At 37.4% G+C, this 27,880-nt stretch overlaps 1 protein-coding gene across 1 annotated transcript in view; it reads left to right on the top strand.

The window, feature by feature from the left end:
* SLC12A2 (solute carrier family 12 member 2) overlaps positions 1–27,880 on the top strand; it is a 54,341-nt gene that overhangs the window by 14,849 nt on the left and 11,612 nt on the right. Inside the window, exons 2-18 of the mRNA XM_062514080.1 lie at positions 1,023–1,142; positions 2,147–2,222; positions 2,741–2,836; positions 4,434–4,573; positions 5,379–5,489; positions 8,469–8,577; positions 8,995–9,122; positions 9,210–9,294; positions 13,454–13,614; positions 18,224–18,331; positions 18,901–19,024; positions 20,174–20,275; positions 21,502–21,657; positions 22,425–22,524; positions 23,327–23,438; positions 25,751–25,891; positions 26,084–26,190. Coding sequence (XP_062370064.1) covers positions 1,023–1,142; positions 2,147–2,222; positions 2,741–2,836; positions 4,434–4,573; positions 5,379–5,489; positions 8,469–8,577; positions 8,995–9,122; positions 9,210–9,294; positions 13,454–13,614; positions 18,224–18,331; positions 18,901–19,024; positions 20,174–20,275; positions 21,502–21,657; positions 22,425–22,524; positions 23,327–23,438; positions 25,751–25,891; positions 26,084–26,190 — 1,976 coding nt within the window. The remainder of the gene's footprint in view (positions 1–1,022; positions 1,143–2,146; positions 2,223–2,740; positions 2,837–4,433; positions 4,574–5,378; positions 5,490–8,468; positions 8,578–8,994; positions 9,123–9,209; positions 9,295–13,453; positions 13,615–18,223; positions 18,332–18,900; positions 19,025–20,173; positions 20,276–21,501; positions 21,658–22,424; positions 22,525–23,326; positions 23,439–25,750; positions 25,892–26,083; positions 26,191–27,880) is intronic.

Genomic DNA, 27,880 nt, shown 5'->3' with positions numbered 1-27,880 from the left:
TTGCCCTTTACCTCATTGGGATTGAACCTCTAATTATTTAAAGTGTTTTCTAAGCCCTGGGATACAGGCTGCTGCACAGTATGCTGCTTGAGCTGGTTTGTTGAATGTTTTTCAGGATCTTTTTAGTGTATCCATTCTTAATACTTACTGCCTTGAACAAACTAAGGTACTCAGCTTAGAGTGCTTCTTGCTTTCTTACAGCAGTTGTGGGAAATGGTTGAGTCTATATGTTCTGGTGTTTGCCTGGCTTGGCAAAACAAAACAGCCTTTTAAGCAAGTATATATGTGTGTGTATACGTGTATCTTTTCAATTTATATGTAGAGTTGACATTTTCTGTGTTTTTGAAGTTGAGAGTTGAATTGTAAATAAAAGATGCAAGTTGGCCTTTGTCCATGGGCTGATGTTTCCTCCGTCTGTCATCCTTCCCATTTAAATGGGGAGCAGTGTGTGGGGAGGGACTTCTCTTCCCTCCTTTTCCCTGAAATGCCAATCTCCCATTCTTCTTTCTGGCAGCATCACCTTACAAAGAGTAGTAGAATAGTTTACAGGGAAATGAATAATTTATTTACTGAAAAATTGATCAAATGGCAGCTAAGTCTGAACTACAAGAAGTGCTACAGCAGAGACCAGTAACTTGTGGTGGAACAATCCATGCTTTCAGATTAAGAAGTAAAAGTTGATGTGCATTTGAAATCTTCCAGCTCTTTTTCTACAGACCAGGTGTTTGACTTATTTAGGGATCTAAATATTTAGGGATCTGTAAGTTTTGCTCTTGTAAGTTTGTTTTACCTTCCTTGAAATCCAAGATGTGCATCATGCAAGGGATGTAAAGGAGCAGCTCAAAACTTCTTCTGTCATGTCATTCTTTTAATTTTTCTTCTTTACAGAAGATAGGTGGTTTTGGTTTGTTTTTTTTGTTTGTTTGCTGGTTGGTTGGGTTTTTCTTTTTCAGTCTATGTTTCACATGCCTACTCTGCTCTGTTAGTCACACAAAATACCAACTCTTTTTATGTTTTTCAAGGAGCCCTTCGAGGATGGCTACGCAAATGGTGAGGAGGGCACACCAGCTGGGGATGCAGCTGCTGCTTACACGCCTGATAGTAAAGGGGTGGTCAAGTTTGGCTGGATAAAAGGTGTACTGGTAAGTTTGATATATGGCTCCTCAGTTTCTTACAGATGCTCATCTATTCTAACAGATCTTTCCAACTACCTTCTTTTTTGACAGGCATTGTAATAATGTAGTATAAAGATTATATGAATGAGAGGTGTGATAAACGTCATAATTTTAAGAAGGGTTGCTCCTATTTCAGCTGAATTTTATACTTTGTTTACTTAATTAAAATACTTCAGGGACTTAAGTTCTTACGGTTTTATGGTTTCTTAATATAAATTTTAAGAGTTTTTAGATTGCATGATTTCCAAGAAGGAAAAAGATACTGTAGTAGAAAAATGCATACTGTACCTCTGTTGGTTTGGAGAGGTCCTTATCTCATTTTTTTTGTAGGATTGATATCTTATTCTTTAGGTAAGAGAGTGACCCAAGATCAGGTTCGAGTCTCCTGTGTAAATTCTGTGCAATGCAAACTCTGTTTTTATTGAGATCTCGGAATTGTAAATACAGGGATTTAAAAGAAAATGCACATATCTTCATCCTGTTACTTTTCAGGTGTCTTCTAAGAAGCAAAAGTTGTAGAAACGGAAAGTTGCAGCCGTTTTTGTTATTTTAAAAAGAGCAAGTTATTCAGTAGGGTATTACTTTAGTGCATTTTTTTTGGTGGGAGATAAACTGAGGTTGTAGACCTCATGGTCATAGATTTCTGTCTTATCTTAAGTCATGTACTCCATAGTGTGAATTTTGGATCCTAAAAGTTAGGATTAAAATTATTATTGTTCAAGACATCCTGCAAGTGTCAAATATTGAAGTACTCTTAAATCTGTATTTAAGATAGTAACTTTTTAAATCATACCCCTTTTTTAAAATCAGACTTAAACTTGTATAATAATATCATATTCTTGTAAAATAATGTGGAAAGTGAGGAAATACAGCAAGATAATTTCAAGAGCATTAAAAACTGAAATGAAGAATTAGTGAAAATTACTGCAGTTGCAAGAACTAATGAGTGTTAAATTTTTGTTTTATCCTAGGTACGATGTATGTTGAATATTTGGGGTGTGATGCTCTTCATCAGACTATCATGGATTGTAGGACAAGCTGGAATAGGTATGGGTACTAATGCTGTAATGTTATTTCAGTGTCTTTCAAATGTGATTCACAAGAGGTTTTGATCCCTGAGCTTTTACTTCAAAAAGGAATAGGAAATTATCTTCATATTGCCAATTTTTATGGTAATTTATCCTTATCAAAAACTTCAACCAGTTACTTAGACTTTTTCACTTAGGAACAAGGGAAGTATTTTAAAATTGACATTTGTAAGTCTTCAGTGAACTGTAGAGAGAGGTAAACTTTTTATCTCTGGTCAATAAAGCCTGCATATAGACTGTGCAGTAAGTATATGAGCATTTCTTTTCAAAGGCTTAACTTCTCTAGAATACCTTGCTGATTTAAGAGAATCTTTGCCCAGCTTTATTTGTATCCTGAGAGTGCAAAGAGGAAGCCTTTTGCTTGAAAGTAAATTTGTGTTGTATATGCAAGACTGAGTATTTAATTAAATTAAGTTGAAGGTTTGTACTCTTTTTAAAACTGCTGGGCTTAGTGTTTTTCACTTTTTTTCCCAAAAGGTCTATCTGTCTTGGTTATTGGAATGGCCACTGTTGTGACAACTATCACAGGACTGTCTACTTCAGCAATAGCCACAAATGGGTTTGTAAGAGGAGGTAATGCTATTTTCATGAAGGTTTTGAAGCTTTCCTCACTCTGGAGTGCGCACTTTAATGTTGCTGAGGAGCAAAGTCTTCCTTGTGTTCTGTGTGTGATTAAACAGTCACATAATTAACAAAAAGTCAGCAGGTAGCCTACTAATTAGATTTGAACTAGTACCTTGCTTTTCTGCTGTAAAAGAAATTTTATTGGTGTAAATTTTAGTAATACAAACATTTTTAAGGATACATATCCAGGAGTGAGTGGGGTCTTAATACTCTCCTGACCTGCACCGGTTTGTTAGGAGTGTGCTTGTATGTGTTCATGTCCTGAAATAAACCTTCACACAAGTAAACTCTCTAAACTCTCAGTTAGCTCCAGCTTTCCCAAGGGTCATGGTTTTCATTCTCTACCATGATTAATGTAGTGTTGTCAGCTATTTTTGGAAATGGTTGGTGCCTCTGACACGATCACACTGCTTCATGACATTACAAGACCATTACTAGGAAAAAAAAATATGGTGGAATTAAAGTAGGAACTTAAAAAACTTGCATTCATTAAGATTAAGAGCGAAGTGAGGAACTTCACTATCAGAGTAAACAGACCTAATGGGAAAGATCAGCTATGAGTGTTAGCATTATGTGAAGCTTAGTTTCTAAATGCCCTTTCTGTTTCTTAGTTCCATTATGTATATCAGGTTTTCCCATTCTTACAGGATTTTTTTTTAATGAAAGATAGTACTTCATTAGAAAATTAGAAGAGCTGAATTGGAAGAATTGTAGCATTTCATTGGAACAATTGTTCATATGAAAATGTTGTATTACAGTAAGATTTTTTTTTTTTAATGTTACATAAGTAATACAGAGTATGGCTAAGCTGGGTACATGTATAGGATTTGCACAAGAAGTCTAATGCAGTGAATTTAAGCATTTTCTGTTGCAGACTTTTAACATGCACTCAGTTGCTTCAGACTGGAGCTGGAGGATTTTGTTTCTTCTAGAAAGCTTACCCTTAAGTTTGGGGAATATGCCTTTGCTACATTTTCTAAACTTTACTTTCCTGTAATACTCCAGATATTCAGATTTTCATTTGTCATGTGGGATTTGAGATGTTTTTGTCCAGCTCAAAAGTACAAAAAACAGGCTCTTGAGAGTCCCATTGGAGGGCAGAAAATTCCTTTAACAACAGAGCTTTTTAGAAACATATCTTGGAAGTTTGGAACTTCAGTGGGTTTATTGCAGTCTGCTTTTCCAATTTCTTGATCTTGACTGCACAAGTGGTTTGAGCAGTTTGTAGTAAAAAGCCCACTTCTACTGCAGCTTGTGTTTTACAGTTCTTTAACCACAGAATTGGTTGCATACCTGAATAATATGATGTGGTGCATGAGTCATGGTTATTTCCAACTGGTCTCTTCTCCTAAGAACTTGAAATATATTCCTGAAACTTCAGCATGTCTGTCCCTAAAATACTGAGTTAACAGTTATTTTCTAATACATCAGGGAATAAAGAGTGAGTAGATTCCGGCTCATGTAAATGTTAAATTGCCGATGACTGTGTGTTTTAGCCTCTATCATGTAGAGAGCCTTTTTGTAATTTGTACTTTTTTTCTTTCAGGAGGAGCATATTACTTAATTTCCAGAAGTCTGGGGCCAGAGTTTGGTGGTGCCATAGGTCTGATTTTTGCATTTGCCAATGCTGTGGCAGTGGCAATGTATGTTGTTGGTTTTGCAGAGACGGTTGTCGAGCTACTCAAGGTACATGGATGACAGTGTTTATATTGATTATACTTTATATACAAAGCTTTATACTTCAAATAGAATGCTTGAGTATATGAAGTATATACTTTATATGTAAAGTTAAATATTATGCTTGGTTTTTGATCTAATCATAAAATGGTGTGGTTTGGAGGAGACATTTCAAGGTCATGTAGTCCATCTCCCATCCAGATAGAATTACAGAATATTTTGGGTTGAAGGGGACACTAAAGAGAACTCAGTGCCACTCCCTGCCATATGCAGGGACACCTTCCACTATCCCAGGGTGCTTCAAGCCCCAGTGTCCAACCTGGCCTTGGGCACTGCCAGGGATCCAGGGGAAGCCGCAGCTTGACTGGGCACCCTGTTCCAGGGCTTCACCACTCACTGTAAAATCTTCCTTACATGTAGTCTGAATCTGCCATCTTTTAGTTTAAAACCATTATTCCTTGTTCTGTCACCACAAGGCCTATCCAAAAGTCTGTTCCCATCTTTCTTGTAAGCCCCCCTTTAATAAGTATTAAGTAATGGCAGTAATGTCTCCGTGGAGCTCTTTTCTCCAGGCTCAACAGCCCTTACTGTTTCCATTTTGGAATATTGACTGATTTAAAAACAAGGCAAAGCCCCAGTTACTTGTGTCCTTAAAGGGAATTTACAGTCAGTAAGTTTGTGGTGTGCAGGTTATTATACTAATACTATGCTAATACTAATTTATACTAAAAAAATATAGTGAATGAAATGTTGTTCTTTAGCAGGGAAGGTATTTATATGACAAAGTATATGACTGTGTTTTTTGTTTTGTTAGGAAAATGGAACATTGATGATTGATGAAATGAATGATATCAGAATCATAGGGGCTATCACAGTGGTTATACTGCTGGGCATTTCCATTGCAGGAATGGAGTGGGAAGCAAAAGTAAGGAACTCCCTTTTTTTTTTTTTATTTTTATTCTCTGCTTCATAATTTTGATTCTGTTTTTGTACCTTAGCTGTCCGATTTATTTTCAGTGTATTCAGTATTGCATGATGTTAGAAGTCAGTTCACTTTTATGCAGTAGATCTTGGTCTGGCACTAGCATGTGCAGCTCTGAGCAGTATTTCAGATCTTAAACTGCTTCACTGGAAGCTTAAGCATCTATGAGAGCCTAAACTCCAGCATAATCCATTCTTAAGGACATTGTCAAGTAGATTAATGGTATTTTCCTCTTTTTTCCTCTTATGCTCCAGTTACAGCATAAGAGAAGGCAAGAACTTAAGCTTGGGAATTTTCCCTTACTGTCAACTTCAGGTAGATTCTGAGGGTGAAGAACACAGGTCTGGTACCAAAGGCAGCCTACAGCTGTGTAGTTTCTGCTAGCTCAAACACAGTACCCTTGCCTCCTCTTCTATTCTCTTCTGGTTTGTTTATCACCTGGAAACAGCCAAACAGTGGGATGCATTCACTTGACTCATCATGGAGAAGGATTTTGAACATTTGTGGTGATGAATGTGTAGGAGGGAAAACCTCCTTCCCTCATCTTGTGGCTGCACAGTCTTAGGTCAACTCTGAAGAGATCTTAAAAGTACCTTAACGGAGAAGCTGCCTTACCAGTTTTCTGCTTGGCATTATGAGGCAGTGTATCTTGCTCTGTTTCCTGCACCTTGTAAGCTTTTTCTGAATATCTGTCCATAATTTGCTCAAAAAATAAAAGAAAAACTGAAAAAAATATTGAAGACCTCTCACTGGGGCTTCCTTCCCAACTTGTATTCATATCATAGTAGCTCCTATTTTCTGCACTGAGAGGCAGCTGAAGGAACCTCTTTGAAGTGCTGTTAGTTTCTTATGCTCCTGCTTCAAGAAGATGATGGTATTTATAATCAGAATGAGAGAGGGTATTTTATCGCTGTTGCTTCAGAGAAACAGGGTTCCTGGAAGTGAGTGAAGATTGAGTGCATTTCTTTGATCTACTGGGGAGAAAAGAAACTTTCAGAATTGACTTTGGCAAGATCTTCTAAACTGAACTTCTGTAAAAACTGTTTACCTCTCCCAAGTAGCCCTTCACTGTCTATAACGTGAAATTGTGATGCTATCTTTATACACCCAACTGTAAGCAATGCTGACCTCCTTATTCTGAACTGTTTTGAAAGAAATATTTGTTATTAATCCTCTTGCCACTGCCACCTGAAGTCATGAGAAGTATCTCGGTTTTGCTGTGTAGCATGAGCAGTTATATAACAATCGTTTGCATGAAAAGACCCCTGCTTAATGTTTCTACATCAGGCCTGAATTATGGTATTGCTGCAACGTCATCCTTATTTTAAGGGTAGCTTTCAAAACTCCTGTCCTCAATGTAAAAGTCAAGACTTGGTTTCTCTGTCATGGAAGGAGGCTGGTGGGTGCAATGATAGGCAACTGAACCTGTCAAACAAGCATTTCATGTGGGCTAACAATAACTCAGCATATCAGAACTGTGATGTCTCCATCTTGATCTGTGGTGTTCTCCCATGCCTAAGCCGTGTCTTAGGGAATGCCTTGGAAAATGGAGCAGAGGAATCTATAATAATACCTTTGAAATAGATCTAAAAGTGAGGTTGGACTGGGATTTGTTCCAGGTATTTTTTTTTTTAAAATGGCTTTACAGAGATTGTGGTGTTTACTGCTCAGATCCTTGTGTAGAAGCTCATTCTTTCAGACTTTGGAATTTAAGTAAGATATACAGCAAACATCCCTAGCTTCAGGGAGAAGCCTAGGTTAGTTACTGGAAAAATCCACTTGTGGCAATTGTTCTGTGATAACTTCATGTTTATATTTCTGTCTTACTGAAGACTTCTGTAAGCACCCAGCTACAATCCTTAAACCTTTCACCTGTTCTCAAGGCTTTACAAAGATCCAGATACAGGGCACAAACTTTATTTTCTTCAGGTGGACTTTTAAATCTCCTCCAGGCCCTTTTGCTCTGTTTATTGCTGTTCCACCCTGTTTTGTTGAAGAGGATATGTGAACTGAAATGACATAAAACTACTGAAAACTTTGTTTTTGTAGGCATCAACAGTGCCACAGTGATAATTGCATTTTAACTCCTGATCCTAGGCCTAAAAAAGGTCTATGAATAGCGTCCCCAAAGCTACTGGCATTCCTTTCTAAGGAATCAACCCAAAAGATAACAGCAGTGTGATTGGTTATTTTAAATGGAAGGCCTGAACCATCCCTACAATGCCTAGATTTATCTTTGTTCACACTTTTGAGGTGTTGCATGGTTTAAAGTACTTGTTGAACTTGTAGGGCTTATAATAGTTACGTGAAAAAGTGACTAAAAACCTAGGCTGTCATAAAATAAATCTCAAAACTAGGAATTAATAAGTAATTTTAGTTTGCAGTTTAATTTCCTAAGTAAGGGTTGAGAACATGAGAGTGTAGCAAAATAATATAGTTACTTGCATAAAATAGGAAACAAAAGCTGTTTGATTCTGGATGTAATAAAATTTTTAGAAAACATCACATACCAAAATATTAGACTAAGTTTGACAATGGCTAATAATGCAGTAGTAGCATTTGTGTTGCATTTGGCTATTTTCATGGGAATTTCTTGAATCTCCTCAAATGCATTCCTTCTGGAAGGCTTATATTTAGAGAAATAAGTCCTTTTAAGCATTTTGTCTTTAGAACTATAATTTTGAGGTGTTTGGTAATAATAAACCTTTTTGATTAGGCATAAAACTTGGAATTTATTCCTATTTTTTAATTAAAAATCCTGGTACAAGTTTTCTCCAGCTTTCCTCATTTTTTTTGCAGAGAACATGCTGAGAAGGTGAAGCTGAATTTGGAATCAAGTAAACATTTACATTTTATAGCACAGCACTTGATACTGTGAAAAGAACAAGTTCTCCTGTCTGACAGCAGTTCATTGTGTTTCAGGCACAGATAGTCCTGCTGGTGATCCTCATACTTGCTATTGGAGACTTTGTCATAGGAACATTTATTCCCCTGGACAGCAAGAAGCCCAAAGGTTTCTTTGGTTATAATGGTATGTGGGAACAGTTTACAGTAGGGTAAACAATATCTTTGTTTTGCAAAACAAGCTGTTACAGTTAAATTAAACATACAATATATCTTGTAATCCTGTTTAACTATGGAGGCTTTTTTCCTGATTTATTTGAACTTCTGCAATTGGGTCTAAACTTGAATATTGCTTAATATTGAATATGTATTGTAAAAAGCTGGATTGTGCTGTAAGTATTTTTTCTGCCTTTAAATCTGCTTAAGATTACTGTGTTGACTTCTATTTTGAGTTGAAATAATGAATTAGGGCTTAAATGTCCTACCCTCAGTTTTAAGAGGGTCCCATGACTGTCAGCTTTCTTTATTGGTCTGATAGTGGCTGGAATGGGTTAATACTTCGGCTTCCAGGTGAATATTGACAAACTGAAATCTTCTTCTGCAGCTGAAATATTCATGGAGAATTTTGGACCAGATTTCCGACAAGAGGAAACTTTCTTTTCTGTGTTTGCTATTTTCTTCCCTGCTGCAACTGGCATACTTGCTGGTGCAAATATCTCGGGGGACCTTGCAGTAAGTAGTGAATTAAAAACATTATTCACAACCACTCGAGTGTGCGTTGACCTCTGTCATCACTGTCCACTGACATTTTTCTTTCAGGATCCTCAGTCAGCCATACCTAAAGGAACGCTGTTGGCCATCTTAATCACTACGTTGGTTTACGTAGGAATTGCAGTATCTGTAGGTAAATAGAGAATGTTTTTAACTGTATCCTTTCACGTTCATTCTGAGGATGTATCTTGATATGGTTTTATGTAAATCTGTTATGTAAAGTCATTATGTAACTGACTTTCCTGCATGGGAAGGTAATAGCCAAAGGTTTCTGGTTTGTACCGTTGGGAGATTCAGTTTTCAGCTGGTTTTATAATTTTGTGAAATGACTGATGCTGTTGTAAGAAAAGTGACTGCTTCAGACTAAAGATGACAAAAGACTTCTGTCAGTGTTTCCTCATTTGTTGCAGTTATTTACATTAAAGGATTTACAGTTTAGCAGTGGGATAATCCCTGGATTATAAAAGCATGTTTTCAGGAAATACCAACTGAAAAAACACCTGTATTGTTTTGGGGATTATGGTAATCAGCCACTTACCTGCAGTGAGCTGTGGGATCATCAGACAGCACTGTGGGGGAGGATGTTTGAGCAGTAATTCCCCTGTTGAGGGAGGAGACCAAGAAAGGCCTTCAGTTCTCATCAGCCCACTTTTGGAAGTGTCATGTTCTTATGTAAAGAGATGTAATCACAGACTGATCTGAGTCTTCCCAGTCTTTCTCACCCTGCAGTTGTTTGAAATCCTCTGTAGAAGTCACCCTGAGGTTGATTATCAGTTTTGCTGTAGAGCACCAGTGGTTAACTACGTTTTTCCCATGCATAAAATAGTTTTAGTAACCTTCAGATTACAGGATTTTAATTGAATCATGAACATTTCTTCCCTGTGATTGAAAATTTTTTACTCATGTCACAAACTAGTTTCTGACAGCAGTAGTACTTTTTCTTACATGAAAGACCTAGTTTTAAAACAGCTATGGTGCCTTTTGAATGAAATTCTCGTTTATAAGAGTGCCATTGATTTTACCACTAATGATACTTCCTTTCCAAAGATACTAATCTTGCTAGTCTGCCTCTTGGCTAACGTGGGAGTGTAGTTATGCCAAATAGTTGCTCTGTAGTGATTGTACTTTATGCAGCATAATGAGCTGCACTCATTTCCTAATTAGATTGACTGCATAGACCTTTTGCTACCAGATTTGAATTCTTTGGAACCTCAACCCACACAAGAATAAAATTATTGTTAATACTAGCTATTAATGGAATACTTTGATCAGCTTCCAAACATGAAAAATGCAGTACAAAAATTGACAAAAGAAGCAGTTTGCAAAACCAGCTGGATGTGAAATTGATTCATCAGAAATGTTCTGCCATGTACTGACTTATGGTTTGAATTCTGCTAGTTAGATAAAAGCAGCAGGAGTCAGAGATTGAGTGAAATTTAGCACTTTTTGAGGCACTGGAATAGGAATATTGAACAAATACAAATATTCCTGTTCCTTCCCCCAGAGAAGTGGTAAGCAAGTCACTAAAGATTTGAAGGGGCTAGTAAATTTTGCAGAGTAGTCATATATGAAGAGGAACTTAGCTCACTTTTTGTATACTCTGTAGTAAGTAAGAAGGCTAAACTGAGTAGAAAAGGAAGTAAGAAGGCTAAACTGAGTAGAAAAGGCTGAGCAAAGGAAAATGAGTGATTCTGATGCTAGAGCTTAGCAGCTATGTCAAAAAGATAAGTGTGAGACAGGTATGCAGTTTCACAGTTTAGCAAAGGACTAATGCAGACATGCAGGTGGCATGAGGAGGCAGATTACACAGGCAAGTTTGCATCAAAAGTCTTGGAAGATACATTTCAAGGAACTGCATTTATCACTTTATAAACAAGGGACGCTCTAACAAAAAAAGAATAAAAAAGCCAAAGTTCTGAGTAGCATTAAGACCTGCTTCCTGTAGCTGCTTCCTGTAGTTATGAAAGTAAAAGTAATTGACAAGAGCCAAAGTGTAGGTGCTTACAGCACTAGTAAAACATTGAACTGCAGTCTGAAGGGCTGCAGTACCTCTGGATTTCATACATTAAGGAGATAACTTGGTAGAGGTGGCTGTAAATTTCTCATGCTTAAAGCATGGCAAAGCTCTATTTCACTTCGGCAGGAGCAAGGCTTATAAATGCCTGTGAAAAGGTGAAATTTTATTTTCACAGGAGGGACGACTTAGAGACTTTCAGGGAAAATGCTGCCAGAATCATATAAATAAATGAAAGTTTTTTTTCTGAATGAGTGTTACAGAAAGTAACATTTATTATTGTTACATTTATCTAAGTGTCTTCTGAGAATAGAGCCTGCCTGGCTGGCTTCTGTACTACATCCTTTATACATCCTCTCACTTCAAACATAAAGTTTGTTCCCACTGCCACATCGTTTTCTGGCATATTTTGATTCCATGTCTGAAAGTCCTGCCAAACAAGCTGAGTTTGAACTTTGACAAAATGAGGAAGAGGAGAGCTGTGATAGTGCACTGTAGGTATTTAGTGAGTTGTTCAGTAAAATGGGCCTGCCACTGCAATCTGTCACCAACAAAATGTTATTTACAAGTAGTTCAGCTGAGAAGTGTGTTGTCAAATCCATTATATACTGCTTGAGTGGCTGGGGCAAATACTTGTGTATTTGTATTCTCCTTCCTTGAGGAAGGAGAAATGTTTTCCTCTTACAGAGCTTTTAATCCCAGTAAAACAAGAAAACAATAAAAAAAACCTCAGCTCTGCCACATACTCAAAAGAAAAGCATAAGACAGGTGCTTAGTGTAGGAAAGTTTTACTGTAATTTAACCAATTAAGTATAATAAGTAACTAAAAAAAGAAGTGAGAAGTGGAAGGTTTAATTAATGTCCACCTACTGGGACCAGGTGTTGCAGTGGGCTGTTAATCAGGTTCTGATAGCTCACAACAATTTAAATATGGTATAGCTAATTAGGAATTCATTTTTCCCCCATGGAAGAAACAACAGACGTAGATGCCTAGGAATATTACTGAATAAACTGAAACTTGCAGCAGATCTCTGCCTTCTTCCTTTCTTTGCAAGTAATTAATTTAGGTCCTTGGCTGTAATGGGGTTCTGTTGCAGGGCAGTTCTTGTCATTCAGGTTCCTAAAAGATTAAAGTAAGGGAGAGTTGTTGACTCTTTTGACTTTTCCCCGTTCCTTGTTTAATTCCAGTTCCTGGAAGTATTTCCTGGTGTACAAACTGTTTGATTACCTCTACTATTAGACCACAGGATGTTAAATAATACTTAGTCAGATCGACTTTGTCATTCATGAGTCAAAAACCCCTTGTAATAGAAGACTTAATGGTCATTTAGAACTCTTCAGGTTTTCTTAATACTTGCAGGCTGAAATGCTTTTTCTCCAGCATTTTCTTGACCAACGAAATCAAAAGTAATTATAGATAAACTGAACACAGTAGTTATGATTATAAAAAAATGTGGAAAAAATGGTATTCTGTGTCTGTTTTTTTCACCAAGAAACCAACTGAAAAATACCATGGTCACATAGGAGATGGCTTATTTAAACACTGGGAAATGACTTGCAACAGGCTCTCATGGAACTTTTTTTTTTAATGGTTAAATCATAGTGACTGGAAGAAAAACATCTGCAGCAGAATGTATACCTGTCTGCAGGCATCTATACATACAAAACAAATCTGCATTCCTCTAGGGAAATTTACCAGAAGAGAAAATATGAAGTCATAAAGCTGTAAAATAGCTTGGGTTGGAAGGGACCTTGAGGATCATCCAGTGCCATCCCTGCCATGGCAGGGACACCTTCCACTGTCTCAGGCTGCTCCCAGCCCCAATGTCCAAACTGGCCTTGGACATTCCAGGGATCCAGGGGCAGCCACAGCTGCTCTGGGCACCCTGTGCCGGTCCTGACAAATCCAGTGGTCTTGGGTAATACTGATTACAATTCAGGAGATACTTGGAAGCCTCACACTTCAGAAAAATAGTATTTTAAGCTAAAATTGTATTTTGAAACTTCTGCTAGTCTACTGACATGATTTCCCTCTGTGCTAAGACTTTCAATTTCTTCCAACAATCAGGTATATTAAAAAACTAATGATGGTTTCACCCAAGGGAGCAGTTCTGTTTGTTCTTCATAGCAAAGATAGGTTTAGTATTTAATCTGTTAAAAATCTAAATTCTGTGTTTTAATGTTGCTCTGTGAGATTATGCTTACATAAAAAGGAATTAACACATACCCTTAAATTCAGGTTAAGTTTTTAATGCTTTTTTTATTGTGTCCATTTTAGGTTCCTGTGTAGTTCGGGATGCCACAGGGAATGTTAATGACACCATTGTCACTGAGCTGACAAATTGCACTGCAGCAGCCTGCAAACTAAACTATGACTTCTCATCCTGCCATTCTCAGGCAGGGGAAGGGTGTCACTATGGGCTGATGAACAATTTCCAGGTATAAAACTTCCTCCTTAATCTGTGTATTGGGCTTTGTGTTTCTTTTCTTTTGGTTGGTTTGGTGTTTTGTTTATCTGTTGATTTTTGTGGATTTGTTTGTTTGTTGGGTGATTTTTGTGGGGTTTTGTTGGTTTTTTTTGTTTGTTTTTATTTGGTGTTTGTGGGAGCGGTTTGGGTTTTTTGGGGGGTTGTTTTTGGGCTTTTGGGTTTTTTTTGTTTTTTTTTGGTTGATGGAGGTTTTTTGGGTTGTTGTTGTTTTGGCAGGTTTTGTTTGTTTTTTCCTTGGATTTTCTTGCTTGGGTTTTTTTTTTTTAGTTGCTTATTAGGAAAAGTCATAGGCTAAATATGCTCACCTCCATAAATATAAGCTTTGTCTAGAATAGGTACGTGGTACACTCTAGCTGTTATGTAAAAGAATGTATACATGTTGAAAACTCTTAGGTGTTTATATGCAGGTGGTTTAAATATTTACTCTTTTTCTGAGTAAACTGCTTAGATTTAGGTGCTGGTGCTGCAGTTTTCTTTAGGGACCTGAATGTCATCATTCACTGGTGGGGGTATATGTACTCATTTTTCAGTAGTGATGCTGAGTAATCCTAGGTAGCCTGTGTAAGCAATTTGTTTGCTAAATTTAAAATTTCTTTAGAGAATACACCGGGGTCTTTTTTTTTTTTTATAAGACTGTTCTACATATTTATCACAGCCTCCTCTTTAATGGGAATAAGGTAATGGATTTTCATGAGACATGATGTTACAGTATTTCAAAGTCCTCTGCAAGTTAGGGGTAATTCATAGTCTTTCACCACAGCCAACTGGGTTGTTCATGATCTACTGGTAGGGTTTGAAAAATTCCTAGGAAAGTTAACTTACTCCCCTCTTGATTCCAGCTTGGTCTGTGGTAGTCCTGTCTTCGCCCAGAGTTTTACTAACAGGTGTACAAGAAGTTGGCTGGAGATTGAGCTGAAATCCAGTGATAAAATTACAGTGGAATAATGTATGTTGTATGGTGTTAACTTTGTTGTTGGTCAGAGAGTCAGAATTGTTCTTGTGGGATTGACAAAATTGCAAAATCTGATGTCTTTGTTTTAAACTCAGAAGAACCAATATAATGGTCAGGTCTATAGCTGTGGATAGCCTGTAACTGTTTTCCTCTGATTGTGTCTTTAAGTCATGACTTTTGTAAGGTTTTTAACATAAAGGTTATTTGTACTTACAGTATCTCTGCCTCCCAAATTATTCTTGCTTCTCTCTGTGGAAAAAAGAGTTGGTGTCAATGAGGAAAAGTCACTTCTAAAGCCAGAGGCAGCACAGAGAATGCAGCGCCCCTCACATCCCCCTGCTTTGTTGTAGTTTTGAAAAATATTCTGTGTGAAGTTTCATTTTTCTAATACCCAGTGGAACCTCTCCCTTGCTGTTTTTTTCACTCACCCTCCCAGCTTTTGCTTTGCATCTCTGAGAAGAGTCTGATCCTGTCTTCTCAGAAGATGTCAGAAGGAAAATGTTTGTGTGAGAGGCTGTTTATCTAACGAGAAATGTCCATTTTATATCTGAACTGCTCACAACTTATCTCTGTCAGGTGTAAGGAGACATATTTCTTTTCATATGCAGAGCATGGTGTGTGTGGGAAGGGAGGTGTCCAAGCTTGTGCACTTCTCAGGCTCAAACTCACAACTCTTTTCTGTATGGTAAAAAAACCAAAACTTATCTGTCTGGAGAACAAATAACTGCACAAGCTAAAATTAATCCCTAAGGCGAGGGAAGATTATTTCTCTTCCAGCTTGTAAGCAGGTAGGTTCTGGGGCAGAAAGTGCCAGTTTGACTTCTGTGTAGTGACTTATCATTTCAGGACACTTTGCCAGAAGTACTGAGTGCTGCAGAAAGAATTGGTCTGAAGTTCTGCTGGGGCAGTTCAGGGTTTGGGTGTGTTCAGGCAGCAGATGGATGGCTTGTAGTATGATTTACCTGTAGAAATTTTAGATTAGAAACTCCAAATGAGGACAGTAGATGAGACAGGCTTAGTCAGACCTGCCTAGGAAGACCATCAGTAGTTCCTGTTACAGTCAGTAAATTACAGGTCCTCACGTATTTCTGATATTTTTTGTTCAGTTTCAATAATTCTATGCCTAGGCTGTCACATGGTAGAAGAGTATTTTCAAATATTTGCTCTGGGCTCTGTAGCATCAGCCTAGAGCTTCCCAACAAAAAGTTACGGCTTTGGGTAATTAAAATACAGATTTTTATTTTATTTTATTTTTTTGGTTGGAAGTTGAAAGTAGCATGAAACTCGGTTGTTTTAATACAGCATTTTTGTTTTGCTCCAGGGTGCTGGACCAAGGAACGAAATAGTCAAAATACAGTATTTCATTACCCCAATTGTTTGAAATTTAGGAAACTGCCTTAACTGTAAATGCCAGGCAAGCATAATGAGGCCCTTATCAGCAGGAACTGTATGTCTGTGTCTACACACCAGTGGTTACAGGGCCACTCCACCCTATTTTGCATGATTTTGCAGGCAAGAAAATTTCAGTGCCATGGGTAGCTGCCTTTGTGAGCTCCTTGGTTTGTGTTCAGGAGGTCTGGATAGTGCTGGGGAGGGAGGGAGGGGAGTTGACACCACAGAACACTGATTCTGCTGGATCTGGTTCCCTCTGTATTCTCCTACCTTAGAGAAGCTTCCTAAAGTCTCCTAATCTAAGGCTTAGCTTGCTAGCTTTTAAAATGCCAAATACTAATGGCATAGGCTTTGCTGGAATATTGCTGAAATTTATAAAAACAGTGTAATAATCAAAAATTGAGAATATATATAATGGGAGGCATTGGACAGAACCTAGAAAGAGCATATAAAATAAGAGGCAGTGTAGTAAAATGAAGGCATCAAAAATGTTTTGCATATGGGAAGAAAAGTGATGGAGACTTCTACACAGATTCCCTCTATAATGAGGGAAGATTAATTAAGACATCCTTGCAGGGAAAAATTTTGCATACTGCTTCAGTAAAAATTATTCTGCACTTGTTAATTATGTTGCTATGGTAAAAGTTTCTTTCTACAATAGTAGTAAAGCATTTACATCCTTAAGTTTTATTCTGTAACATGTAGGACTATTAAACTGCCATTTAAAACTGTAACTTTCTCTTGCTTATAAAATTAAAGTTAACCAGGGCATAGGAGAGATAGCTTAATAGATGTGCTGTTAGTTTTATAACATGATTATAGGCCTGGCATGCCTTTGTTATTTGTTATAAACTTGCAAGTACGCTTCAGGAAATCCTCTCCTTCATTTATCACACTACTCTTGACAGATACTTTTTTTGCAACTTCCATTTATTAAATTTCTCTTTTCAAGCAAGACATGCCTTGAACTGACCAGTGAAACCTGATGTACTGCACAGATTCAGCTGACTGAGAGGACCAGCATGTCAGTCTGGTCTGGAGAAATTCCACTCAATTTTGCCATGAATTTAGCCCTGAATTTACCATGAATTTAGTGAACGAAACATCATCAGTCATCTGTGCATTGTCTGAGAAGATCTAACCTAGTAAGACTTACTTAGACAGCAAGATTTTACAGTTTCAGGTGACAGTAAAACCAGAGACTTCTGTATGTTTTTTCTTGCCTTCCTTCAGTCTCTCTCCTAATAATTTAAATGAGATTGCCAGGGTGAAAAAGGCAAATAAGCAGTGCAAATAATGCTTAAAAAGCACCCTGCTGGGTTTAGTCTGCTGACTAAAATTCTTCAGCACTGGCTGTCTTAAAGCTATTTTAGCTTTTAACTGGAAGGAAAAATATTCTATTAAATTGTGAATGTTTTTAATCACCCAGAAGTGTATCTTAATTCGCATGATAGATGCAAAGATGGATGCATCTATGGTACAGAAATAATCAGTATAATAGTAGAGTCCTAGAGTAGTTCAGGTTGAAAGGGACCTTAAAGATGATGATTTTCCAATCCACATGCTATGGACAGGGATGGCACTCACTTTTTATAAGCTCCTTCTTTTAAGGGCCCTTGAGGTACTGTAAAGTACCAGCTCATTACTCATCCATTTTACCAAGGTTTGCATATTTGGCTTCTGTCACTGAGATTACAGAGATGTGCTGGGATTTGGTCTTGGGGAGATAAGGAGCAAGTTTGTCTTGACCTTGTGGTTTTGATTGGTGAAAAAAAATCCTAACTTAAAATGATGGCGATTCTGAGAAAAGGCAATGAATTTTCCCAAAGATGTTCCCCAGTTTCACTGTTTTTGTCACTTGGGCTTTCTGAGGCCGTGTTAGCCAGCAGTAGGTTAGTTGAAATAGGTAACACATTCCTAAGTACTTTATTTCCTTTACTTCCTTCTGATCTTATGAGCCCATGAAGACTTCTGCCCTTGATAATTTGAGCTGCAAATTATAGACACATTGTGTGAAAAGCTACCATTTCTTGACCTGAAATCAGGATCCATTTATATTCCCTGATCGGTCTCTAGTTCATTCATTTATATGAATGTATGATATTCAGACAGCATTAAGAGTGCATAGAATTTTTTTTTTTCTGTTTGTGTAGCTAATGGTGCCATCTGATTGTACTTTTTCCCGTATTTTAAAAAAAGTTATCTTGTTTTTCAGGTCATGAGCATGGTATCAGGATTTTCACCTCTGATTTCTGCAGGTATTTTCTCAGCCACCCTGTCATCTGCTTTAGCATCTCTTGTGAGTGCCCCTAAGATCTTCCAGGTAAGTAAGGGAAGAATATTTTGAAGAATAAATAATTTTGAGTAATGATTTTTGGAAGGGGGCTCTGACATACTGCCAGTCATGATCCATATCAGATTAATATTTACCTGTTGTTTAGAATGGGAGAACAGTTTTAGTGTTTCTTGAGGTTCCTGAGTGTGTATTGCTCTACTTTTTTTTAACTATTGAATCTCCTTTCTTTAATTGGGTTAAAAAATGTTCAGTGCGGAGCCAGTTCTGTTGATGTGGAGAACTAGTGTGTATATTGGGCAAACTTTCCACTTCCTGAGAAAATATGGTCTGTAAAAAAAGACCTCTTGTGATTGTAAGACAGTAGCCAAGTAAAATAGACAGCTACTTGCAGAAGAACAAATCTGCTTTCTGCAGGTGGACATTACTGAGGGATAGAACAGTGGAAATGCAAAATGTCAAGATGCAAAGACAGTTGAGAATAAAATTAGTCCATGATGGCTGTGTTCAGAAAGATTGTATGCAGTGGAAGATGGCATGAGCAAAATGCATGCTGACTCTTGATTTTTTTGGCTTTTTTTCATTTTTTTTCCCCTTAGGCTTTGTGCAAGGACAGCATTTATCCAGGATTTCAGATGTTTGCTAAAGGCTATGGGAAGAACAATGAACCACTGAGAGGATATATTCTAACATTTTTAATTGCTCTTGGATTCATACTAATTGGTTAGTTCGAATTTTTAGTGAATCTCAATCCCCTTTTGTCCTTTAGGAAGCATGCCAGTGCATGTTCATGACAGGGTCCTAGAGATCTAATGCACAGCTTAATTCTAAGCCAGCATGCTAAATCTGGTTATTTTGAGGTTTATTTTCTCCTAGCTTCCAGATACAACTATCTCAAGAACTGCAGTAAATTTTACCTATGCTTAAAAAGAAGCGCAGTTATCTGTCTTTAGGTGCTGTCAGTCAATGGAAATGCACCCTTTGCTTGAGACAGTGTTAATATCTTGTAAATATGAAAGTTTGTTTCAGATTGTTAATAATGACAGACAGCTTCAGTAAAATAGGAACTTGCATGAGCAGTATTGTTTAAAATGTGCTTTCCTGTGAAATTGCAAGTGGTAGAGCTGACTGCTGACATTTCTGTTACTAAAGGTTGTCTAGGTATAATTAGCTGCATCTGTTCTCTGTAGGTGGCAAACTAATTGTGCTGTGTCCATCTATGTGCCAGTGCCTTGAACTTCTTTTCCCAATTTGCTCCGTCCTCATTCCTCCTCATCTGCTTGAGGCAGAGCTGCCCATGCTGGCTGAAAGCTTGATTGCAATTAGAAACTTGCAGACTAGGATGGCACATTCTGCATTTTGATCACTTTTGTTTTTTTTCAAATGATAGTGAGAGTACTCATACGAGTGTTTTGTACCATGCCGCTTCGTGGAAAGGGGAGAGAGCAGCAGGGTTTTCTCTGTCACTGTAGGGGATGTAAGCATCATTGTTGTGATGGTGTTAGTTCTATAATATTAAAATCTTCTGGCATTCTTCAGAACCCTGTGCATTAGTGCACTGTTTGATCCAAATGCTGTTGGGAATGAAATTTTCTCAATTAATGGTCTTGGGAAAGTATGCAGTGCTTCTGGTGCGCATCTAGAACACTTGGTAGTACTTTTATTTTGGAAATTGAAAGCTACATTTCCTAACTGTTAAAAGATAACTTGGTAAATACGAGACCATTAACATAAAGCTCTCTCAGCAAAAAGTATTTTTCCTCAGAGTATATCAGAAAATAATATTCCTGGTAGCAGAATTTTTACTCAGTAATCTGCAAAGTCATTGGATGATACCTTTGATAACAGCTTGCTTTTTTTTCCATTTTACAGCCGAACTGAATGTCATTGCTCCAATTATTTCTAATTTCTTCTTGGCCTCATATGCCTTGATTAACTTCTCTGTATTCCATGCTTCTCTTGCAAAATCTCCAGGTAGGAACTACATTTTAGGGGTGGGAGTTTAGCCTTGCAATTCCTTTATGCATAGATGCAATTTAAAAGGTTTTAACATATGTTAAGGCTTAATTTAATTATTAAATTAGTATTTGATTCTCATGGCATTAAAAGCTTAATATTGTATTAATGGGTCTTCTAAAATTTTGAGAACTGTGTGATCCAGTAGGGTTTGGGGACTACTGATTTTGTCACCTTTGTTGAGGGAGCACAAGATAATTCAGACTTATTTAGAAACTCAGAAAGAAAGCTTTCTTGCTAATTCATTAGCTGGTGCTGGCAAACCACCCTTTTGTCGTCTTCAGTTTCTGTTAATGAATTTCATCTTCCAGTCCTGAAGAACCAGGAATTGCTCGTGGCATTACTACATTTTTGTAGTCTTTAGTGTGGGAGGTTGGTTAAACTACAGAGGAGTAGGCCAAAACCTGGTGCCTGCAGAACAGATGTACGTTATACCCAGTCCACATGCAGCTGCACTGGAATAACTCCCTATAAAAGCTCCTTAAGTTACTGAACTGGTAGATATTTTTTTTTTCTTCTTAGAGGGTGGGTATAACAGTTTGCACAACAGTTCTAATTTTAATAACTCTGTATTTAATAAACTTGTTAATCTTGGGTATGTTAACGGAGATGTGCATGTGTATACCTGATTCTGGATAAACTTTTTGCAAATAATATAAAACACTGCAGTCGAGTATTTTGATGTACCCAAGTTCTGTTTGGATATACCTGTCCTTTTCTTTTTCATGTAGTGAGAATTCCTATGTGAAAACAGTAAAAATGCACAACCAAAAGTAGTAGTAGTAAGAAACCAAGGTATGAGATAATGATTTATGTTTTACTGCCTTTGAAAGGAAAAATCAAATGTCAGGAAAAGCTATTGCCAAAAGTTCTCAGAGCCTGACTCAATAGACATACTGGCAGAAGCATCCTTCTAAGCTGTGCTTTTAGGGTGCAAAATTAGGAGCATTTATATATATCAGTGTGAGAATGATACAAAGTCACGTGAGAGGTGTTGGAAAATGGAAAGCATAAATGTGCCAGTCTGCATTTTGTACATCACTGAAACCCAGATGTTCACATGTTACGGATGCAGACTACCAGGGAAGGGAAGAAAGTACAGTGCCTTCCTTCTCTTGTGGTTTTGTTTAAATTAATTTTCCCCCTCTTTTTTTTCTACCCTCGAAAATTTTATTTTTGACTAGGTTGGCGCCCTGCTTTCAAATACTACAATATGTGGATTTCTCTTATTGGAGCTATTCTGTGCTGCATTGTAATGTTTGTCATTAATTGGTGGGCAGCACTTCTAACCTATGTCATAGTCCTTGGGCTTTACATCTATGTCACATACAAGAAACCAGGTATGTATAAGGAACATTTTGGTTCTGGATGGGGGAAAGAAGGGAAAAAGTGATGACCTTGACAGGGGAAAAACCCCAGCAACTTCTTTCTGTTTGGACCACTAGATTAAATTTCTGTTTTAGCCTTTTTAGTTGTAATTAAACTGAATTTTTCCTGCGTAGTTGCTGCTGTTCCCCTTCCTCCCAAATTATGAAGATGCCACTAAGGCATAAATGTCTGAATGAGAATTGATGGAAAAGGTGCATATGCAAAATGGTAAATTCATTGTGGCTATCAGAAGATGTGTACAGGAGCAAAAAGATTATAGTGGGATCTTGCTTTTCCTCATAAAAATAATAATGTGAAAGGATCTGCTTCCCAGTGAAGGTATCTGACTTTGTTTAGGCAATGTTTTGAGATTCAGAGATTTTTATTTGCTGTGGTATAAAATAATTCTGCACAGCATGTTTTTTCTCAAGTGTTCTTCTTTTGACTCTGAAGTTGTTCTGGTCTTTGAAATGTGGAGATAAGGAAGTCAGTTACACCCTTCTTTAACTTTTTTTGCTAAAACTTCTGCACTATGTTCCATTTATGTTACATATAATGTTACATTTCAGTATCGTCTCCTGTTAAGACCTAGGGTTTGGTTGAATAGTATTGTATAAAATGCAGCAAGGTGAAGCTTAAATCTGTGGGTTTAGTCCGTGTCCAGCGTTTATTTTGTGATCATGTTGTTTTACAATGGACAGCTGTAAATAACACGCTGGAACATCAAATCTTTCAACAGATGTGAACTGGGGATCCTCAACTCAAGCCTTGACTTACCTGAATGCACTGCAGCATTCCATTCGGCTCTCAGGAGTGGAAGATCATGTGAAAAACTTCAGGTAACACTTAACAACAGGGAATTCTGTGGTCACTAGGCTGCTGTCATGAGGTTTGCTGTCAAGGTTTCCATTAAGTCCATGTTCATCTCCTGTGATTTATCCAAGGAAATGGAATTACAGATTGAGTGGACTTCTTAGTACAGTTGCCATTCTCTGAGGTTATGGAGAGCCAGGCAGCAACACTTGTTTTCAACAAAGCATCCATGAAAATTAAATGGAGCAGCTAAAGAGATTGAGAGGTTACTGTAGAGGCTTTTGTAAAATATTACGTATTAATTATGATTATGAAAAATTATCACCTGTAACGAGTTCTGATGTTTGGACACTTGCTCTTTTAAAATAGATTTAAAAGTTGCCTTTGACTTACTTGCACTAGGTTGGCTGTGCCCCCTCAAGCAAAGTAATGTAAAAATGAGTATATGATTCCAGTTTTTCTGCTGGACACAGGAGAATCTAAGATACAAAATACAAGGGATGTGATTTACCATTGGGGAAGAAACTTAATCCCTCTGCCCTAGTCTTGTCTGAAATCTCTTCTTGAACTTTTTAAGTGTGTAGATTTTCAGATTTAATGGGATTACTGAATTTTTATGCAATTAGTCATAGGTCTGCTGACAGTTGGGTAACAACTAATCTTGTCTTAATTTAACATAGTCTTATAAAAGTGGATGAGGTTATTACATTTGCAGTGGTGAATATGTTATGGCCAATATTTGGAAGAAACCTTTCTGTTAATAAAAAAGGCTCCAGAAATCCAAATTAATTCCAATTCCAATCTTCTTTTTTCCCCTCATAATTCTAGACCTCAGTGCTTAATTATGACAGGTGCTCCAAATGCACGTCCAGCTTTGCTTCATCTTGTCCATGCTTTCACCAAGAATGTGGGCTTGATGATCTGTGGTCATGTACATATGGTAAGTTTATTCTGTCTTTACTTTTCAAAGTTACCTTGTTGGTATTTTACTTCTCTGCTTTGGGTTTTGGTTTGGTTTGTTTAACCTGTCTGTTTCTGGCTCATGTTTAAGTTCTGGTTTGATTATTTGTTTGGGTTTTTGTTTTTGTTTGGTTTTTTGTTTGTTTTTTGTTGGTTTTTTTTTGTTTGTTTGTTTTTGTTTTTTGTTTTTTGTTTTTGTTTTTTTAATGAAAGCATCATTAGACATTAAAAAGTGCACTAAGAGATTTACTGGTAAATTTTGGTAATACAAGGGTCATCACTATTCCAGGTAGGTGTACTACAGGGGAAAATTTGTAAAAAATCAGTACCTTAGATAATTTGATGCTTAAATGTTGAAGGACTCTTTACTTCTAATTGAAGTGAACATTGGGAGATGATTCCCTTGTAGAGTTCTTGAAAAGCCTGGGAGAAAAGAAACCTTCTTGAGCGGGGAAGTCAATATGAATTTAGTCAATAGCTAAAAATAGCTTTTAACCTTCCAAGTAGCTTTCTATTCTTTCATTTATCAGATTCATTTAACTGTCAGGTGTTTCTTCTTCCCTTTGTGAGCAGCCCTTGATACTTCAGTAAGTATCCTTGGGTGTTTTTGTCAGAATATCAAGTGAAGATGTTTTTGCCGAGAGGGTTTGTGTGGTGGTGGTTCTGCAAGGATATGATTCTAACAGTTCTCACTACTTAGTGTCTTATGTGGCAGCTTTTAGAGGGGTTTTGTCATGGTGGGAAGGAAGCAATTTTCAAGTAACTTTTCTTCAGAATCAGCTTGTCAAGAGTCGTGTTGGTTGCCATGTAGGGTGTCTATGTGATCATACAGTGATCTGTACCAAAACTTCCATTTAGCTACAGAGAGGCTGTGGCATCTCTGATAAATTTAGGTAAACGAATCTTGGAATTTCCACACACTTTGGAATTGCGTAGTTTCGCTTCATATCTTAAAGCCAAACTTTTGTCACATCACTAAGAACATTTAAGCGAGTGTGGGACTAAGATGTAATCCAGGACTGACACATGTCACCTACCCAGACTTCTGCAAGGCCTTCACGGTCCAGTGTGACATTGACACCTCCAAATTGAAGAGACCTGGGTTTGAAGGGCGTAGATTCAGTGGAGGAGGAGTTGCCTGGATGGATGCACCCACAGAGTTGTGGTCAGAGGTCTGTTTTTCCATGCCCAGCTGGAGGCTGGTGATGAGTGGTCTCCCTCACGGCTCTGTCCTGGGTCTAGGGGTCTTCAACACCTTCATAAGTGAGAGCAGGACCACCCTCAAAAGGTTTGCAGCTGATACCAAGCTGAGGAGGCTGGTGACACACCTGAAAGACTTTTTATTAAAACGCAGGTTACTCTTAAATGTGTTTAAATTTATTACACTTACCAAGTATGACTTGCTTCTGATCTAACAAACAGATAAGAGCAAATCAAGTTAATGCAATCCACATACAGATACTGTCTTAAGTACCTTTTATTTTCTGTCTATATGGACTTAATGTTTGAGTGAATATCTAAGGACAAACTGAGATAAGGTATCACAGATGTAATCACTGCCTTTTAAAAGTAGGGCTGTACAGAAAAGAATAAGGTGGTGTTATCCTTCTCGTAGGAAAGCAACTCTGAAGATTTCTTTGGAGCATCTGCTTTCCCTGTTTAAAATTACTTTCTTACAGGAAGGGTGACACTGCCTCATTCTTCAGTAGCTTTGGCCATTTGGTCAAGTCTGTGTACTTCTACAAAAACTGGGCTTCTGTATTCCTGGTTCTACCTCGTCCTGTATTCTGCATTTTGATGTCTAGGAGGAGTACAAAAGATTCACTCCAAGAGAAGTAACATAAAAGAGGTATTTAAAGAGGAGGTGATTTTAACTGCAGGATAAAAATACTGCCAAAAAGTATAATATTAAGTCATCCTGCATCTCTGTATATTTCTTTGCAAAGCCCTTTTCTTTTAAAAATATGTTGATACTTTGGAGGACAGGCTCACCCCACCCCCTGGGGAAGAGGGTTGTGCTCTGCATGAACAAGATGGCTAAAGTTTGAGCAATCTTCTTCCTAAAAATGGTAAAAGGTTTTCAGTGCTGATAATGTTTGGTATTTTGTGGTTTGGGGTGGTTTTGATAGTGTGCAAGTATGTTTTGAGGTTCTCAGAGTTTGAGTTCATCTCTAGCAGTGGCACTAAAAAATTGTGAGGGGCTTTTTTACTCCCATTACTCATATTTCTAATTCTTGTTCCTTCCTCCCCTCTTATTGTTTCTTTTTTTTTTTTTTTTTTTTTCCCTGAAAGGGTCCTCGGAGGCAAGCCATGAAGGAATTGTCAACTGATTTGGCTAAATATCAGCGATGGCTAATTAAAAACAAGATGAAAGCTTTCTATGCCCCAGTGCATGCAGAGGACTTGAGGGATGGAGGACAATACTTAATGCAGGTATCTTTAAAATAAAACTTAAAGCACTCAAGATGCACATCAAGATCAGAAGGGGCTTTATACTTTGAAACATACTCCTTTTGCAAAGTTATCTTAAAAGCTTTGAGAAGTACTTTAGTATTGTCTTAATTGGAAACAGAACCTTTAGTTCAGTAGCACATTATTTTATAAAATCCTTCTTGTTCTTCTTAGGCTGCTGGTTTGGGTAGAATGAGGCCTAACACCCTTGTTGTTGGATTTAAGAAAAACTGGAGACAAGGTGATATGAGAGATGTTGAAACCTATATCAATTTATTCCAGTAAGTAGAAAATACAGAGTTTTAGCTGCTATGTTCCATTTCAGTATGTTTGTAGTAAGAAAGATCTTAGTTCCATGAAGTGTCTTTCAATTGGACTTAGATTTTCCATTGAGCAATCTTCAATACCTTGGGTTTTGTCTGATATGGAAATGAACATGCAAGCCTTTATAGTTAAGCAGAATAGAAATCTCCATAATAACTTTCTGTATCTAAAGAGTTGTAGCAGAGGTCTGAGGTTTGAGAGCTACTGTCTGAAAAGGAGGAGAAATACTTTACTCACAAGATACACAGCACTGACACCCAGGCTAGTCCAGGAAGGAGAAGAGAAAGGAAACCCCAGAGTAACCTGAGAGTACTGAAAGGCAGACAAGTTGTGGCTGAAAAATTTGGTAGAGTAACTTGTGTTGCTACCCAAACAAGGTAAAAACTTGTTTGAGTAGCACTTCAGGAAAAGAAAAAAAGCTTATTTTCCTTATGCAGAGGTTTTTGTGTTCAGCTGAAGTGTTGGTTAACCCACTTCCTTTGTGCTTTGTATTTCTTATTTTCTGTGCTTTTAGAAGAGAGAGAGGATGGGATAGAGGATGGGGAGAGAGAGGCAGATATTAGAATAGGACAAAAAAAGTCATCTCACCCAGGTCTTTCAGAGAAAAGCAGGGGCACCAAATACAGTGGAAAAATAAGGAAACACGTTGGTTAGTTTTTCTTTTTTTTTCCTATTTTATTTTGGGATGGCTTTTGCAGGAAGATCTGTCAAGGTCAGCAAGTCATGTGGTTCTCCACATCCCTAAAGAAACCTCAGGAGGTAATAACTGCAGGTCAAATGTATTTCTGAAAAACTAAAAGCTTCTGAAGCACACAATAGAAGCACATCTAATCTCTACAACTCTAACACATTAAATAATTAAATTAAAATGTTCACTAATAGACAAAACAAATCAACCTCAATTTTTCTTGCACTTATAATAGAATACATTGATACTTCGAACATTTCTAATCAAGTCTTACTAGTTCTAAAGGGAAGTATTTAATTAGTGAAATCCTGAGAAATTTCTGTCTGTGGAAATTATATGGGAGGGAGTTCTCTGATTTGTGGTTGTTTGTACTGAATGAGGTATTTATATGTAAAGGATGGTGATTAATGACTAATGCAAAATATATTATATGGTTAAGTTCATCTTGCCATATATTTTGGGGGTGGGGTTGTTGCCAACTTCACTTAGCAGTTTTTTCAGGGTTTTTGCTCTTTTCAATGAAGAAAGTGAAGTTCTGCCTCTTGGTTTTTGACTGGAGTGAGTTAGTGAGTTTCAGCTTTATCAGATATAATGGGACTAGGCACATCATAGCTTACTTGCAGCTAATGTGATACTAAATTATATAATCTTAGGTGTTTTTAATACCCAAATGTTCTGGGAAGATGCCAGATCAAAACGATCTATTCAAATCCATTTTTTGATGGATTGGAAAAAATCTGTATTTCTTGGTGTATCTTACTATTTGTGCAGAACTTGAGTGACCTATTCATGTTGATTTTATTTACTCACTGTTTACATAGCAGAGAGAGGGAGGAGGAGTAGTAGGTATCCCTTCTAAATACTGTTTTTCCTAAAATGATGCTCAGTTAATGTTTTGGAGTTGAAACTGATGTTCTAAAGCAAATTTTTAATTTGGGACTTCCAACGGCAGTGCTTAA

Source organism: Cinclus cinclus, chromosome Z (genome assembly GCF_963662255.1).
Source record: "Cinclus cinclus chromosome Z, bCinCin1.1, whole genome shotgun sequence".
Classification (NCBI taxonomy): domain Eukaryota; kingdom Metazoa; phylum Chordata; class Aves; order Passeriformes; family Cinclidae; genus Cinclus; species Cinclus cinclus.
The sequence above is the reverse complement of the archived record's forward strand: the minus strand, read 5'-3'. Positions and strand labels throughout refer to the sequence as shown.